The 16738-nt window shown below is 33.3% G+C and overlaps 1 protein-coding gene across 2 annotated transcripts; it reads left to right on the top strand.

Moving 5' to 3' along the window:
* Positions 1 to 17: 17 nt before the first annotated feature.
* On the top strand, positions 18 to 8484 carry LOC126817432 (coatomer subunit epsilon). 2 transcript variants are annotated; one of them, XM_050544407.1, is made up of 10 exons: positions 18 to 175; positions 3623 to 3786; positions 4287 to 4389; positions 4999 to 5048; positions 5451 to 5504; positions 5703 to 5784; positions 6196 to 6351; positions 6755 to 6823; positions 7252 to 7326; positions 8096 to 8484. In XM_050544407.1, the coding sequence occupies exons 1-10, from the start codon at positions 77 to 79 to the stop codon at positions 8147 to 8149; spliced, it is 906 nt and encodes a 301-aa protein (XP_050400364.1). In that variant the 5' UTR covers positions 18 to 76; the 3' UTR covers positions 8150 to 8484. The 2 variants fall into 2 exon arrangements, with proteins under 2 accessions (XP_050400364.1, XP_050400365.1); XM_050544408.1 differs by lacking the exons at positions 5703 to 5784; positions 6196 to 6351; positions 6755 to 6823; positions 7252 to 7326; positions 8096 to 8484 and having other exon boundaries at positions 5451 to 5508.
* The last annotated feature ends 8254 nt before the right edge of the window (positions 8485 to 16738 follow it).

The raw sequence follows: 16738 nt of genomic DNA, 5'->3' as shown, positions 1-16738 counted from the left end.
TGCGCTAAAACGAAACAGGAAGTTATTGGTTTTGACCACGTTGGCGGCGCATGCGTTTTCGAAGAAAATAAGCAAGATGGCAGGACATGGAGAAGTAGACGAACTTTTTGACATTAAAACAGCTTTATATATTGGTAATTACCAGCATTGTATCAACGAAGCCCAAAAACTAAAGGTATAACAAAATGCGTTTCTAATCTATGAACACGTTGAATTATACTTAATATGTAACAGGCATTGCCTGACTACTGTCTGAGTCTTGGTAAATTTTAAACAGATTTCTTCGATTATGAACAAACTACTTAACTTTGGTTATTATAAACTTACCTGTGTGTTTGTAATCAACTCCCGTTCGATAAAATCCATTCACAACTAATTATCACAACGATGAAAACAAGTTCTCTCTTGAAAAATTGAAATATCACAAACTTTTCCCAGAGAAAAATACCAATATGGAAGATGGTTACGTCACTCTGCGGAGGATATCATTTCGTATTAGGGGTGACAGCATAGAAAATTCAAGTACAATTACGACAAGAATCTATGACCACTCGGACCAAAGACCACCCGGTTCAAGACCAGTCGGACCAACTGATAGACCACTCAGCCCAAACAAATAGACTACTCGGACCATACAAAAAGACTATTCGGACCCAACAGAAAAACGACTCGGACCAATAATATAATGTTGTTTTAATAAATTGATAATTGCGTTTGTTTTAATATGATTACTCGAACCAATAATAAAGTGTTATTTTAATAAATTGATAATTGTGTTTATTTTAATATGACTACTCGAACCAATAATAAAGTGTTATTTTAATAAATTGATAATTGTGTGTGTTTTAATATGACTACTCGAACTAATAATAACGTGTTGTTTGAATAAATTGATAATTGTATCCCAAATCGCAAAATATCGAGAACCACACTTGTAGTCACGTTTAAAAAGGTGCATATTATAAACGTCTGGTCTTCGTATTATTATGGGCTGTTTATATTAATGCATCAAGGGCGGATAACTTGAAAACGTGTCCCCCCCCCCCCCCCCATATATTAACCCAGTGGTGTAGAACGGAATGAAACCACTGGGGATACCGCGAATGTGGAAAAAGTAAAATTAGGCCATCAGATAAGAACAGTATACCCGTATATGTAGAAACTGTCAAAAGTCTGGACATACCGAGTCTCATTGCAAGAGTAAATAAGAAAAATTAGATTGATATTTTTTTTTGTCACCATTATTAATTAATTTTAAAACTAATCGTTGATTTATTTTCCGTACACAAAATTGAACTAAACAACTCTAAATATAAGAATTCCGTATAAGAATTATTTGCTTCTTTGTATTGTGATTTAATAATAAATAAATAGCATATTGTCTAGCCTTATAATATAATTTAATTGGTCCGACTGGTCTTGTTTTGGTCCGACTGGTCTTAGTCTGAGTAGTCTTTGGTCCGAGTGGTCTGGATACCTACGACAATTGGCATTGAGTTTGAGCGTTCGCACACATAACTACCAGTATTCCTGTATTTTAGTTACCGTTTTTTACATTCTAGTAAAATCTCTGCAAATTTTATAGCTTTACTTTTTAAAATATTTTGTTCTAATTATTTGATTAGCGATTCGGATGGGATAATTTACTTTTGAACACGCATGCCGCACAAACACAACTATACATTCGTTTTACGAGCTTTATCACACTTCGGTCAAAACTGTCGAATCGAGAATTAATGTTCCGCTTCTTACGGGGTCATACAGGCTTAGTAGCATTATATACCCACCCGGGCACCCAATAGGCACGTTGAGGGCTGTCGCAACACGCTTAAAGATGTTACTGAAGCTGTTATTATTCGATCGAAAGAATGCGTATAAAATTAAAAATACACTCAGAGAATTCGGAGGTAAGCTTCATGATCCTTGTTAAATTATTTATAACAGAAAGAAGATAGGATATTTATAGTTTATATATGACTTTATTTTTACGAGTATCCGTGCAATCAGTGATAATTTAATTGTGAAGAAAATTTGATAGACTGGCGATCAATGGTTTCCATATAAATCTCCTATGTAATTGCCTTCAATTGATATTTTTCGTTGCCCAAACCCATATACGATCAAAATGATCGCGCTGTCAAACTATCTTTCAATGTTAACCAACCCCCGCAACAAGTATATTGGATTCAACCAATACGTCACGAAGACATTACAAGTAAATTTTCAAATTTTTCAAGAGAGAACTTGTTTTCATCGTTGTGATAATTAGTTGTGCAATGGATTTTATCGAACGGGAGTTCATTACAAACACACAGGTAAGTTTATAATAACCAAAGTTAAGTAGTTTGTTCATAATCGAAGAAATCTGTTTAAAATTTACGATGGTTCACACAGTAGAGCGAAGCTGGTGTGATTGTTAATATTATATTCATAAAGTCACTTTAAAGTGGCTAAGTAAATTTCTCAACTAAGTCATACAAGTACAAGTATGTTAAATAATTTTGTTTTTCCGAATTGATTTTAATTTAGATTTAAATTGCATGATGAATTTTGTTTTTTAAAAAGAACAAAAAAGTGTGAGAAATATTTTCATTGACGTCAAAAATATGTAATGTCATTAATAGATGCGTCATAGAAATCTCAAATATTGGCATTATTGCTATGATGAGACGCGTAGTCTCACTTCGGCAAGATTTCGTAAGTCGACATGTGCATTGCCAGTTTTGCCTAGTGTATCCGGTTGTGGTCAGAATTGTTTTTTTTAATCTACAGACAGTCTATGGGTGACAGTTTTAGTTACACTCCTGTGTCACCAGAAAAGAGCTTTGCTCAAGCACAGCGCTTCATGTGATGCTTTCAATTTAGGCTATACTAATTGTAATACAAAGATGTCAACAGTTGAATTATTATTTTTATTCAACATTGTATTGTACTACTTGCCTATTAATATTAATGATAATATATATCCTAGTTTTGCTCATCTAATAGCTAGGCATAATCAAAACTGCAAAATCAGATGATTGTGTTTACTATATATGTAGTGATTGATGGCAATTATGACCGCAATGAGTAAGTCTCACTTGGCAATCCAACAAATAAATCATTTTTTGTGATAACAGCATCAATGAATGTATCAATCAACTGTAGGCGAGTGTAGCAGAGACTGCATAAATGCTACAATATAGCAAATGAGGAGTATGGTGAATGGTTAGGTTTGAAAGTCCCAGACTTCTTTGGAACAGTCTGTAGAATTACCCAAGAACTATAACACACAAGTATACTGGTCAGTTGTTTGAGATTTGAGGTAAAAGCAAAAATAAAGGTCTGACTTGTATGTTGTTTGCATACTGAGCCAGTCAAAAGTAAGGTACAGCAACACATGACACTACAGAGTTATGGTGGGTTATGTGATGATGATGATGCTAATCATTATGGCAGCAAATGGTAGGTAAACTTGAAACTCAATGATTAGAAAGTGGAAGGGAACTCACAAAAAAGCATAATTTTGGCCATATTTGTCTCGTATATGTCAACTGAATTTTAAATAACACATCACATAATTAAACTATGAGTTTTACATGGATATCATTTTATAATTTTGAAACTTATTTTTATTTTCAAGTTGAGAGATGTTGATTTGAAAACTCAAAAGGATGTTATTTTGTATAGAGCTTACATAGCTCAGAGAAAATATGGAGTAGTTTTGGATGCAATTACTTCTTCACATTCACCAGAGCTACAGGCTGTAAAAATGTTTGCTGATTACCTTTCCAGTGAAAATCGAAGGTAATTTCTCATTTGTTGGCTAAGTGTATACGTCTATGGGATATTATAATTTAGTGATTTCACTGTTTAGGGATTTGGGAGCTGCGGTGGTTCGGTGAATAAGACACTGACTTGCTAACCAGGAGGTCTCAGGTTCTCTCCCGGTGTTGGCTGAGAAAGTTCCTCTGGTGCATTGGTGCAGGACAAGGGCCTGGCAATTACAGTATCTAATAGTTTGGATGGGATGAAAAACTGGGGTGCTATGTATACATTAGCATGCGTGTTAAAGAACCCTTGACAGTTGGAAGTTGATATCTGTCTGGGCAAAATTTTCCTCATAGCTCACTGTATGGCTTATGTCCATCTTCATTAACCCTGTCAGTTCAGAAAAGGACTAGGATGTTAAACTTCATTTCATTACTGTTTACAGAGCCATAAATAGGAAGTAATATTGTGTTAATAAGTACGTTTACATCAATATTGTTGACTTATTAAAAGTTATTACTTTAAATGTATTTTAGAGATGGTATAGTTAGAGATTTAGATAGTAAAGTGTCTGGAAGTGTTGATGTATCTAACAGTACATTTCTTGTAATGGCTGCCTCTATCTACTATCAAGAACAGGTATTTATTAGTGTATAACTCTTAATATTTTCATTTTATGACAGCATAGTCCGGTATTTTGACTGTTATTGTTAACTTTCTTATGAAGGCATGCGAGAATGTAGATTAAATATAGAGATTAAGACCATGTACATAATCAAAAGTGTTATTAATAATCATCTTGGTTAATCAATTTTAAGATCAATTCTTTTGAATTGACTTTGTGACTTAGACAAATAAAACAATAAGAGTTCTGCGCTCTTTTTGATAGAAGCAAGTCCATTTTTTTGAGGAGTTTATTTCAGATGTACAGTAACAGTACTTAAAATACAGATGTGACGTCATCCTTTGATGTTGGCATACCATTATTTTCAATAATGTATGGGCAACTTGCCAATTATTCATTATCTATACTAAATGAAATATTGGACTTGCGTGACGTATTTCATTGAAAAGCATGTGCAGGATAGTGTCTGTATTTTTAGTTGTTTAGTGGTCTCGAGCTGAAGACATTGTGTAATATATTGAAACAACACTTGGCTAATGCTCTCGACCATTAAACCACACATAATATAACAGTACATTAGAATAGTACATAAATTGAATATTGTTTTATTTATATTCCCCTAGAATACTGATGCAGCACTTAGAACACTCCACCAGTCAGATAATTTAGAATGGTGAGTAAATGTAAATAACTTATACTGGACCAGGAACTGGGCTCCAAGCACTACTCATCATCTTCTTGTTGGGGACAACATTTGTCAAAATAAGCATAAGGCTCCACCAATTCAACTACAATCGATACAAAACTTGGCGTTCGATTTTTGATATGACATAATTCCAAGATTTTGCAGTGATTTTGTGCTAGGTTATGGGCCAGAGAATACTTGTTCATAGGCTACACATTCTGCTCAAACATAGTAGTCTTTAATGATCTTCATAAAATATCATATTATTACTTGTATGTCTCCAAATATTTGACAAATGTAAACAACTGTAACAATAGCTTTAATAACAGTAATACCCAGTGGTGAAATATTTAACAAATTACATGTACAATATAAAATTTACTTTTGTAGCGTTGCTCTTATGATACAGATATTACTAAAATTGGACAGAGTTGATTTAGCCAAGTAAGTTTTACAATTTATTTTTAAAATGTATCATCTTGATGGAATATTTATAATGTATATGTTGCTTTATATAATAGCTGACTGATTTCTTTCTGAAGAGATAATAAAAACTAAAGGGAGATAAATCATGGATTTAACCGGGCTATTGCAGTATCTGCCCTTTATGTCATCTAAAATAGGAAATGTATTTATTTGTAGGAAAGAGTTGAAAAGAATGCAAGAATTAGATGAAGATAGTATCTTAACACAGATGTCTCAAGCATGGTTTAATCTTGCTGTGGTAAGTTACACAATGATAAAATAATTGAAAACACAAACTTTTTACCCACATTTATATCTGACATGGTATTTATGTTCATTAAGACAAAGATTAAGAAGCCTATTGGATTTTCAACAATTCCCAATAATTACTTTCAGTGTTATCATCCAATTGAATATAAATTTATACATCCTTTTCATCAGACGAACAAGCCTATTCAACGATTTATAATAATTACTGACTTTAAGGATATATCCCTTAAAAGTATTTTTTCAAACTTTCAGTTTCAAGGAAACCTGTCTTAATTTTATGAGGAAAAAGTAGAAACTTCTATCACAGAGGTCCAGTGCCAAGAACCTACATGTGTAGTATTGTGAATATGTTAATTTTTATATGAAATGTTTTAATTGTTTTTTATATGTATATTTTTAGGGTGGAGATAAATATCAAGATGCTTATTATATATTTCAAGAACAAGCAGATAAACATGCTGCTACATCTTTATTACTCAATGGACAGGCTGCTTGTTATATGGCACAGGGCAAATTTGATGATGCTGAGACCGTTTTACAGGAAGCACTTGATAAGGTAATCAGGAATAAATTTTACTGTTTGCATGTATCTACTCTTATTCAAATACTATGTAGGTTGATTCGTAACATATTGAACAATGAATTGATCCAAAGTTTCAAGCATTCAGAATAATAAAATCCAAGAGACATTAGCACCATAGATATTGACAGGAAAGAACAAATTGTGTGAAGCAAATCAGCTGTGGTACGAAGCGTTATGTACAGAAACATACCATGCTCCATGAATTGGATCTCTGCATTGTTGGTTATTTCCCTTATTTTGATGGCACAGTTTGTGGTTGCTCTGCCTCTTGAATATCCTGTTTGTACAATTTTATATGTGCTTCCAATTAGTCTATTCAGCTATCATTGATGACATCTATGTTTGAATTTTGTTTTTTTTTTCCTACATTTTTCAGGACAGCAATAATCCAGAAACACTAGTGAATTTAATAGTTTTAACACAACATCTTGGTAAAGCTCCAGAGGTAAGCATCAGAGTTGGCCCTGCACCAATGTTTAATAAAGTCATAGTAATTAAAATTTGTGACGCTTTTCCTCACAATTAGTAAGAATGAAATAGACGGGTACAATACAATGGTAAATTTAATTTCTGGGATAAATTGGCATCTCCAACTCCTCTTATAGTCTTATTTGAATTCAAATGGCCATATAATCTTTCCTGTGCAGTACTAATTCTCACATGCGACCTTTGTTTTCTGTACAATTGGAATGCTTAGAGACATTGGCTTGTTGACAGGTTTATTAATTATGAAAGTTTTTCTCAGCATACTGGTCTATTTTAAAACAATGTCCTGATCAAGCTCCAGTTTGGGGATATTTGAAATAAGTCGGAACTATTTGTATAATAAAGTACCTTCAGTCAACTTCAGTTTAATATCTACTGTTATTTTAGGTGAGCAACAGATATATATCACAGATGAAAGATTCCCATAGAAGTCATCCATTTGTTAAAGATTATTTATTAAAGGTATGTGATAGATGAGGATTTGTATATTTTAGTTAACATAGCGGATGCTTTTGATGTTGTTACTGTAAAAAAAACTGCCAGTATGAAATTAATATTTTTAGTGCAACATAATATTACCAATCACATTAATTTTAATGCACACATTTCTGTTCCATAAATTAAAGAATGTATTATTTAACCTAAACTTTGTCAAACATAACATTCCTCAAAATAATAACCAGCAGAGATAAAATAACAATGGTGTCATGATCTGATAAATGATGTCTTTCTTTCCACACCTATATTCTCTTGAATGTTCTGAGGAAGACAATGACTTGCTAACCCTGTGACACTGTGTACAATCCCAGTTTTGACCGAGAAAAGTTCCTCTGAAAGTTCAGCATGATTTTCTAAGGGCTTGGCAAGGAGCGGTGCATAGCCCTTTGGATGGCACAGAAAAATGAAATGTTATTATCTTGTTGGCAACTTGACTTTTATGTAAGAACACCTTGATAGATGGAATTAGATGAATAGTAGGCAGAAATACCGTTGTTCAGGCAAACTTCCTTCATATTACACTGCATGGTGTATGCGTGTCTTCATTAACCCAAGGCGATTGATTAAATCTCATTTTTGCATGGATCATGTATTTCTCCACCATATACATTTGTCCTGATATTGATAACTCTTAATGTAATGCATGTGGTATTTATCAATTTATTGTAAAATATGATTGATTAAAGTTGTTTTCGTATATTTCTTTAAATGAGATATTTGTTTTATTTTGCAGGAGAGTGAATTTGAGAGAATAGCCAGAAATTATTCAGCAACTGTGTCAACATGATCAAAATCTATAATCACATCTTTTATCGAGTGTACATAGGGATAAAATGTGTAGATACAAATATCTATACGTTACATTCATCAGTATCACTTTATTCAATTCTAGAATAAATATTTCATTTGGTTGAAAAGTTTAACTAAAGTCTTTCTACTTGACGTAAATAGTGGGATTTTGTTACAAAAAAGTGAATCATGTGGTCTATTATGTATTTAAGTGTAAAATTGTATGTAACTTGTTATAAAGGGGGGAATAGTGTTAACTGTTATCAAGAGGGAACAGCCTGATTTTCATGTTATCACTGAAAATGTATTTATCATTAAATGTCTGTACATGGAGATTTTTGTTTTTATCTATGATATTTGCTTAGTACCAACTTTTTAACGGTGTTAGTATTTAATAAGAGAAATGAGTATTTCGTGACGGTGGCGGCTTAATCTCTGAAATCCTCTTATAAAAGTATGTGACAACAAGCTTTAGCATGTTATATAAAATAATGTGAAGTTCTAAAGTAGTTTGCATCTACCTGTCTCTGGTCATTATAATAAATGGTGCAAGTGTATTTGACCAGTACATTATATTATGATCTGATATGGTTGGATCCTACCAATGATTAATACTTGTCTGTCCTGTGTGCTCAGATATTCAACTGAGGCATGTGCCCTGTAGCAGGTTTGTGTTAGATTTAGAGTGGGAATAACCAGTAAACCGATGGTTGAGTGTTAACTTTAGATGTTTTATTGTACTGGAACGGTTTTCCCAGAAAAGATTTGCAGCTTAAGCATATAAATAATTTTATGGCTTGCCTACAGTTTTATAGGTCGTCATATTTATGTTGATGTATATTCTAGCCATACATGTATCGAGTGGACGTTAAACCCTATTTCTCTCTCTCTCTCTCTCCACACACTTGGGAATGAAGGCAGTAGAATTTACATTTTTCATATGATATTAAAGAAAATAACCCAGCATATCGCAAAGGATTCCGAATTTTAGCATTTCATAAACTTGTCATTGAGTTATTGCTTTGATGACTCAGTCAAAATAAATTTTAAAACGTAGGTTGTGAACGTATAGTCTACATTGTTCATCTGACTTTAATAAAAGTTGGTATGTGGCTCAATACAGATCGTTATCTTCCAGTACTGATATATCCTAAGTCAGGATTACTGGGTAAAATAATCCATCAATAATCCATTTATATATTTTACATTTGACTTTTCGTTTTCTAATTATTCATGGGAATAAGTTATTTTTCTTAAAGAATTGGTATATTCAATCATTTGCTAATAATTTGTGGTTTGAATTTTTTTCAAATGGCAGTGGTATGTAAATCGCCCCAAATGGGAGATGGCCAATCTCAGCTCATGCGCTAAACATGGGGTGTTGATGATGGGAAGGTGCATTACATCCCCATCCGTGATATTAATAAAGTAAGGCAACAAGCCTACTCATTATTTCTAGCAATTTTGTTACTTTGTGCACATTCTTTTTTTTTATACGAATGTTATCTTCTTTCACATCACTCTGCTTTCAGTTAAAAATATGCTTAATAAATCAAATTAGGAAAGATGTTCATTCAAGTAGACAGGGGAACAACAGTTGTATGAAGTTATGTATGAACGAATTGACACATGATATTTAAAAGGTTGGTTACCTCTGTCCCAAATGCAAATGAACAGGAGGTGAATTGTAATGGTGCACCCCATCAATCATTGTTAATGCATGAATAATTCTATGTGAAAATTGGGATATTTTCTAGTTATGGAGTTTTAACATGTATTGAAATTATGTCAATTAAATATCTGAATGCCAGGGAGTGCCTGTCGAATATACCCCTCGGGCTTTGAGTGGTCATTTAGTACTTTTATTGCATTCTTGACTGCTCAAGTAATTCAGCCTTCACTGACAAATTTTCACCGACAAAACCCCAATTATTATAACCACGACTGTTGTGCGTGGTAACTTGGTTGAGCGGGTTCTCTCGATATGATCAGACATCATTACCTCTGCACAGGGCGAATAGTGTTGTTGTTCTTTATTAAAAATTTAACGTGCAAGACATTATTATATATTATGGACAGGCTGGTTTAATTAGGTTAATTATATATTAAGGCGTAACATATAAAAAAAAAGAAAATAGGTAAAAACATAAAAATAATATGTTAAAACAGGAGGTCCAGTTGATTGATGTTTGGCGTCATCAGTGTGGATCAAAAAAAAAGTGGAGGAAAAAAGAACCCGCTTACTTTATGCGGAAACGCGAAGTTCTCGCAGTAAAAACCACATAGATGTACCCGTGGATTATTTACATATTAAACTGCCCATGTGAGTATTGTCATATAGTTCAAATTATATGGTTTGCAGTCCATTAAAGTTTTCCCTGTTGTGGATGACTCTTCCAAGATAAAGGTTATCTGGAAAGGGATAGAAAAGCCAGCAGGGGCGAATAGTGTGGGATAAAGTAGTTTATTCCATAGCAAAGGTCCCGCAAAGCAAAAGACACGTTTTCTAAGTTGTAAGTTAATAGCTGGAGATTTTAGAGTATATTTTTTTTAGAACGGAGAGTTCTGCTGATAGTATAGGGTTCTACAAGACTATTTATATACGATGGGGCTTGACCGTTTAACGCTTTAAAGACCAAGAGGAGTAACTTAATTCTTTGATGAATTGGGAGACAATGTTGGGATTGTAGTGCAGGGGAGATGTGTCGAGCTGCTGAATATTGAACATGTTGTAGTTTGTTAATCTCATAGTCTGGGAAGCCATATAGTAAACCACTGTGGTAATATAGTTTAGTTGAGATGAATGCGTTAATGGGCTTCTCTTTATATTCAGAACTGACATAGCGGTGGACATTTTCGATAAAAGGCCAAGGAGCAAGTACCTTATATGTGATCCTTAAAGGAAAGGTTCGCGTCTAATATAGCACCAATATTTCGAGCTTTATGGGTTTCTGAATTATTTCTTTATCAAAATTAATTAGCGTTTGATCAATTTTGCTAGATTTAATTTTAATTCGGTCATCCAATCAAGAATTTCTGTGACACAAAGTTCTATATTTTCTACCGTAGAATGTTGAGAGTGCGTCAAATGCAATATAAAGTTGTGTTTCGTCTATAAACAATGAATATTTAGCCCACAGCATTCAGCAATCTTAGTGGTAGGTTTTGTGAATATTGCGAGCGTGCTTCTTTTGTGTTAGCTTGACGTATTTTAAGATTTCTTATGTTGGGGGGTGCGTAGCTCTAATACGTCGAAGCACACAGCGCTCTCACAATAATTGTTATTCAAGAAGCTTTAATCTATAAGAAACATAAGTACTAATTATTTGACGTCGATCTGGGTTTATTAACGAATGAACATGAATAACACAAATAAAGATATATGAAATCATAATTAAAACATCATTTACAAATTATCTAGTAATGAATAGTTGAATATATAAAGTAAGCATATATTATGTGATCAAGTGCAATTGTAAGCTATTTCACATTATCATATTATGCATAAAAGAAACATACATTTATCAATAGCAAATATAAAGTATTATCATATTATGTGAATAAGTATAGTAAACTATTACACATTATAATATTAGGAATAACATAAACATATATACTAAATGAATTATTAGGCGACACAATTATAAACTAACTCACCTATAAGAAACATAAGTACTAATTATTTGACGTCGATCTGGGTTTATTAACGAATGAACATAATTGTTCGTATTTCGTCTCTTATATTTATACCCAGTCGCTATCGCCAACTTAATATCTTAATAATAATTACACTAGAATTATTTGAACATATACATGATAAGGGTTAACCATATAATACAAAATGTGATATAAATTAACATATTTACATTACTGAGACGTAACTCAAATATAGGTACTAAATCAATGACTAGGATGCATGTTAAGTAATATTAAATTATTTTAAGATTGTTGTGTAGAAAAGGTAAATAGATAAGACAGTGCGTCCAGATTAGAACGATCAGGGTTCGGAGTAAAGATTAACTTATCCACTTTAAAGCAATTAATCAATTAAGATAAGTAAATACATGTATATCAAAATATGTACTATAACAACACCCCGGTATTTGCCAAAAACCACTTGCGCAATCTAACACAGAAAAAAGTTGAGCTTCAGCCTGTCCTACCGAATCAATAACATCTTCGAATCTAGGTATAGGATAGTAAATAGGTTTAGTGATTTTATTCAACTTACGATAGTCGACAGCAAATCTGTAAGTTCCATCCTTCTTCTTTACCATCACGACAGGGGATCTCCAATCAGAATTACTGGGTTGAATAATATTACCCTCCAACATCTGTTGTATCTGTTTGGTACACTCCTGTCTAATTGGTACAGATTGCCTATAGAATGGCATCCTCACAGGTGGGTTATCTCCCGTTTCTATCCTATGTTTGTGAAGATGGGTTTTTCCTAGTTCTGTAAAATCCTTTGCGAAAACGTCTCTTTGACACTTCAAAAACTGTTGTAGTTTATATTTCTGATCATCCGTAAGATCGGAATCACTAAGATCAAATGCGACATCAGATGGTATTGAATCAGTGTCGCTATTTGAACACAGATTAACAGATGGGTTGTTATTAACATTCGGATTATCACTGAATGCACGCACTGAATTAACGTCAATATTGAACGCAGTTCCTAATAAATAATTTTTATGTATATACAAAGGTTCATTGGTATGGTTAATTACCAACATGACAGTCTTATTACCATTTAGTTTGACGAGGCATTTGGCTCCTAACATACGATCTGATTTACGTATAATTGGCTCCACCAGATAAATACCGTCTTTCTTAACGCGCGATATCTTAATTGGTATATCACACTCTTGATTAGGTAATATCTTACAAGGCTTTAACGATCTAGCAAAACCACAATTATAATCAATTAAAGAAACCTGTACTAATCCATCCTTAAGCGAAACAGTTTTATTTGAAAAATCTAATGTAGCTTCATTTTCTTCAATAAAATCGAGACCTAATATAATTGATTGGTGCAAATGTTGGAAAACATGAAATTTTTGTTTGAATACAACGTGCCCTATTCTAACTGGAAGAATAATAGTTCCTAAGACAGGGTGGGTCTCACCTCCTACACCAATAATATTTTGAAATTCTTTAGCACTTAAATTTTCTTTGGAAATACCCGCCTTTTCAATAAACTTTAATGTCGCACATGATATACTTGCTCCTGAGTCTAAAAGTGATTTAGTTTTTGTGCCGTTAATACTCACTAAAATTGTATTCTTATCCATTGGAGCAATTAATTGTACTACTTTATCTTCAGTATGCCTGACCTTACCAGACGTAAGAACAGGCGCCTTATCCTATTGCGAAGACAATCGTGAATTAAAACATGATTCAGTACGATGACCTGTTTTGAAACAATTTTGACATACAAAATGAAAATAAGGACAACTAGATTTAGGTTGACAAATTTTAAAATTACCACAGCCATAACAGGATACATTTGTTTTCCATCTTTGAGATCCATTTTGCCTTGGTTGCTGAAACTGTTGTCTTTGAATACGTTGTCCACCATTTCGTTTCTCTTGCCAAGATCCACCATTATGTTGTCTACCATTCGGTTGCCAATTTCCACCATTATGCCGTCTATCGTTTTGCTGCCAAGATCGGTCATTCTGCTGTCTATCGTTATATTGCCACGATCCACCATTCTGTTGACTTGGTACACCGGTCGGTCGATAGTATCCGTCATATTGTTGATACCAATCAGCACGGCGATTGTCAGAAAACATATCTCCTGAATAAGGTTGGAATTGTTGCGAATTTGATCTATTCGGATGGTTGATACCTTGTTAATCGGTATGCTGTTTTAAAGCTGCAACCAGCATTTCTTGCATATCTTGCGTATCAACCATGCGAACACTTGGAGTTAAACACATCTGTTGTTCTGTTGTTTTAGCAATTTGTCGAACTTCAGCTAATGTCTTAGGGTCTTTATTACGTACCCAAGGTTGTAAGGACGCATTTAGGCCTTTTAATACATACGAAACTAAAATGTTTTCTTGTATTTGATGTCCACTAATGTTACACTGCACTCGGTCGATGTATTCATCCACTGTTTCTGATGGTAACTGTTTCACATCCAAAAGCGAAGTGTCAAATATTTTGGACACAGAAAAACGATCAGATAATGATTTTAAATACGGTTCGATCGATTCAACCGTGAAATCTATGTCTATAGTGTCAAAATATTTCTTTGCGGTACCTTCTAACAAACTGCCTAAAGTAAATAATTGGTGACATATCGGTAAATTACTTACTGTAATGTATGCCCTAAAACGCTTGAGCCATACTTCTATATTTTGTCCAGGGGCACCACTAAATTTTTCTGTGTAAGTTGGTTTACTCACCGACATATCGCTGGTTTCTACACTAAAATTATTTCCAGAGGTATTTCGAGTTTCAGTATTTTCTCTAACACTGGATATTTCTATATTGTCTGCTTCTTTTGCGGTTTCTGTACCTGAAGTACTAGATTCGTTGTTTCTTTCTCCTCTCGTATTCCTAAGATCGTATGGAAATATACTTGGTACAGCTCCAGTACTTTTATCTTGTCGGTTGTTCATATCACACAGGATCTTCCGGACTCCACCACTTGCGAGCGTGCTTCTTTTGTGTTAGCTTGACGTATTTTAAGATTTCTTATGTTGGGGGGTGCGTAGCTCTAATACGTCGAAGCACACAGCGCTCTCACAATAATTGTTATTCAAGAAGCTTTAATCTATAAGAAACATAAGAACTAATTATTTGACGTCGATCTGGGTTTATTAACGAATGAACATGAATAACACAAATAAAGATATATGAAATCATAATTAAAACATCATTTACAAATTATCTAGTAATGAATAGTTGAATATATAAAGTAAGCATATATTATGTGATCAAGTGCAATTGTAAGCTATTTCACATTATCATATTATGCATAAAAGAAACATACATTTATCAATAGCAAATATAAAGTATTATCATATTATGTGAATAAGTATAGTAAACTATTACACATTATAATATTAGGAATAACATAAACATATATACTAAATGAATTATTAGGCGACACAATTATAAACTAACTCACCTATAAGAAACATAAGTACTAATTATTTGACGTCGATCTGGGTTTATTAACGAATGAACATAATTGTTCGTATTTCGTCTCTTATATTTATACCCAGTCGCTATCGCCAACTTGATATCTTAATAATAATTACACTAGAATTATTTGAACATATACATGATAAGGGTTAACCATATAATACAAAATGTGATATAAATTAACATATTTACATTACTGAGACGTAACTCAAATATAGGTACATACTAAATCAATGACTAGGATGCATGTTAAGTAATATTAAATTATTTTAAGATTGTTGTGTAGAAAAGGTAAATAGATAAGACAGTGCGTCCAGATTAGAACGATCAGGGTTCGGAGTAAAGATTAACTTATCCACTTTAAAGCAATTAATCAATTAAGATAAGTAAATACATGTATATCAAAATATGTACTATAACAACATAATAAAAAGTACAGGTCCGAGTACAGAACCTGGCGGTACCCCACAAAGTATAGAATTATTGTCGGATGTTGAATCATTAATCCTAACAGCTTCGTTAGATATGTTATAGTACATGGACTTAAGCTAACAAATCCAAAATTATACCTCTCTAGATCGAACATTCGCTGAGATATGGCCATTTGAAATTAGGGTACTCAAACAGATCATAAATTCAGTATTTTTTTTCAGATTTTCGGGTGCTTTAAACTCACATTTCTAATAGGAGTAGAACTCTCTAACTTTGTACTGTAAGACAACTTTTGGTGTAGATTATGAATTTAATATCACACGCAATTTGCGATTCACACAGTTCGTGTCACCAGGTGGCATAATGTGGAATAAATGAACTATTCACTTTTTTTTTCAGGATTTCCTTAGCCTCTGGCAGAGTCACTATTGAAAACACAGCCTCCAAAATTGGCATAGTTAATGTCAGTTTGTCTTTTATCAATTTACAAAAGATTATGAGTCGATGGGATATATACTTTTCCAAATATTCAGTCTCGAAATTCAATGCACACTGAAAACGTACCAAATATACCCATTTTCACCTTCAATTTTGGCCATGTGGGACAGCGGTTAAAATTCTGAAAAAGTTTGATAATGAAACTTCAAATTACCCTACTATAACAGACATTAAAGTCCATCTTGTGTATTTGATGGCTTATATTTTTAATTGGCGCTTGAAATCTGTGCGGTGATGAAGTTTTCCAAAATAGAGAGGTAAAATATCGGATTTCTTAGTTTAAGGCCATATACTATAACATATATATTTCTTTTTTTTTCGGAGGGTGTCATGTCCCCACGATTGGTCCAGTTGATATGGAATGACCCATCAAGGAGATCCTCGTATCGAGCGTGTCAAGTACGGCTGAGAGATCTAAAGAGTACAAAGATATCTTATTTCTTTCGATCTATAGCCCGATAGATATTATTGGTGAATTTTAGTAAAGCAGCTTCTA

Source organism: Patella vulgata, chromosome 4 (genome assembly GCF_932274485.2).
Source record: "Patella vulgata chromosome 4, xgPatVulg1.2, whole genome shotgun sequence".
Lineage (NCBI taxonomy): Eukaryota > Metazoa > Mollusca > Gastropoda > Patellidae > Patella > Patella vulgata.
Note: the sequence above shows the minus strand (reverse complement) of the source record. Positions and strands in the feature narration are given on the sequence as shown.

What these genes read in the sequence shown, in the direction of transcription:
- LOC126817432 (XM_050544407.1), top strand. Translation starts at nt 77, where the DNA reads ATGGCAGGACATGGAGAAGTAGACGAACTTTTTGACATTAAAACAGCT. An exon ending in CAGTCAGATAATTTAGAATG is followed by an intron (nt 5,049 to 5,450) that starts GTGAGTAAATGT and finishes TTACTTTTGTAG; the next exon opens with CGTTGCTCTTATGATACAGA. An exon ending in CATGGTTTAATCTTGCTGTG is followed by an intron (nt 5,785 to 6,195) that starts GTAAGTTACACA and finishes GTATATTTTTAG; the next exon opens with GGTGGAGATAAATATCAAGA.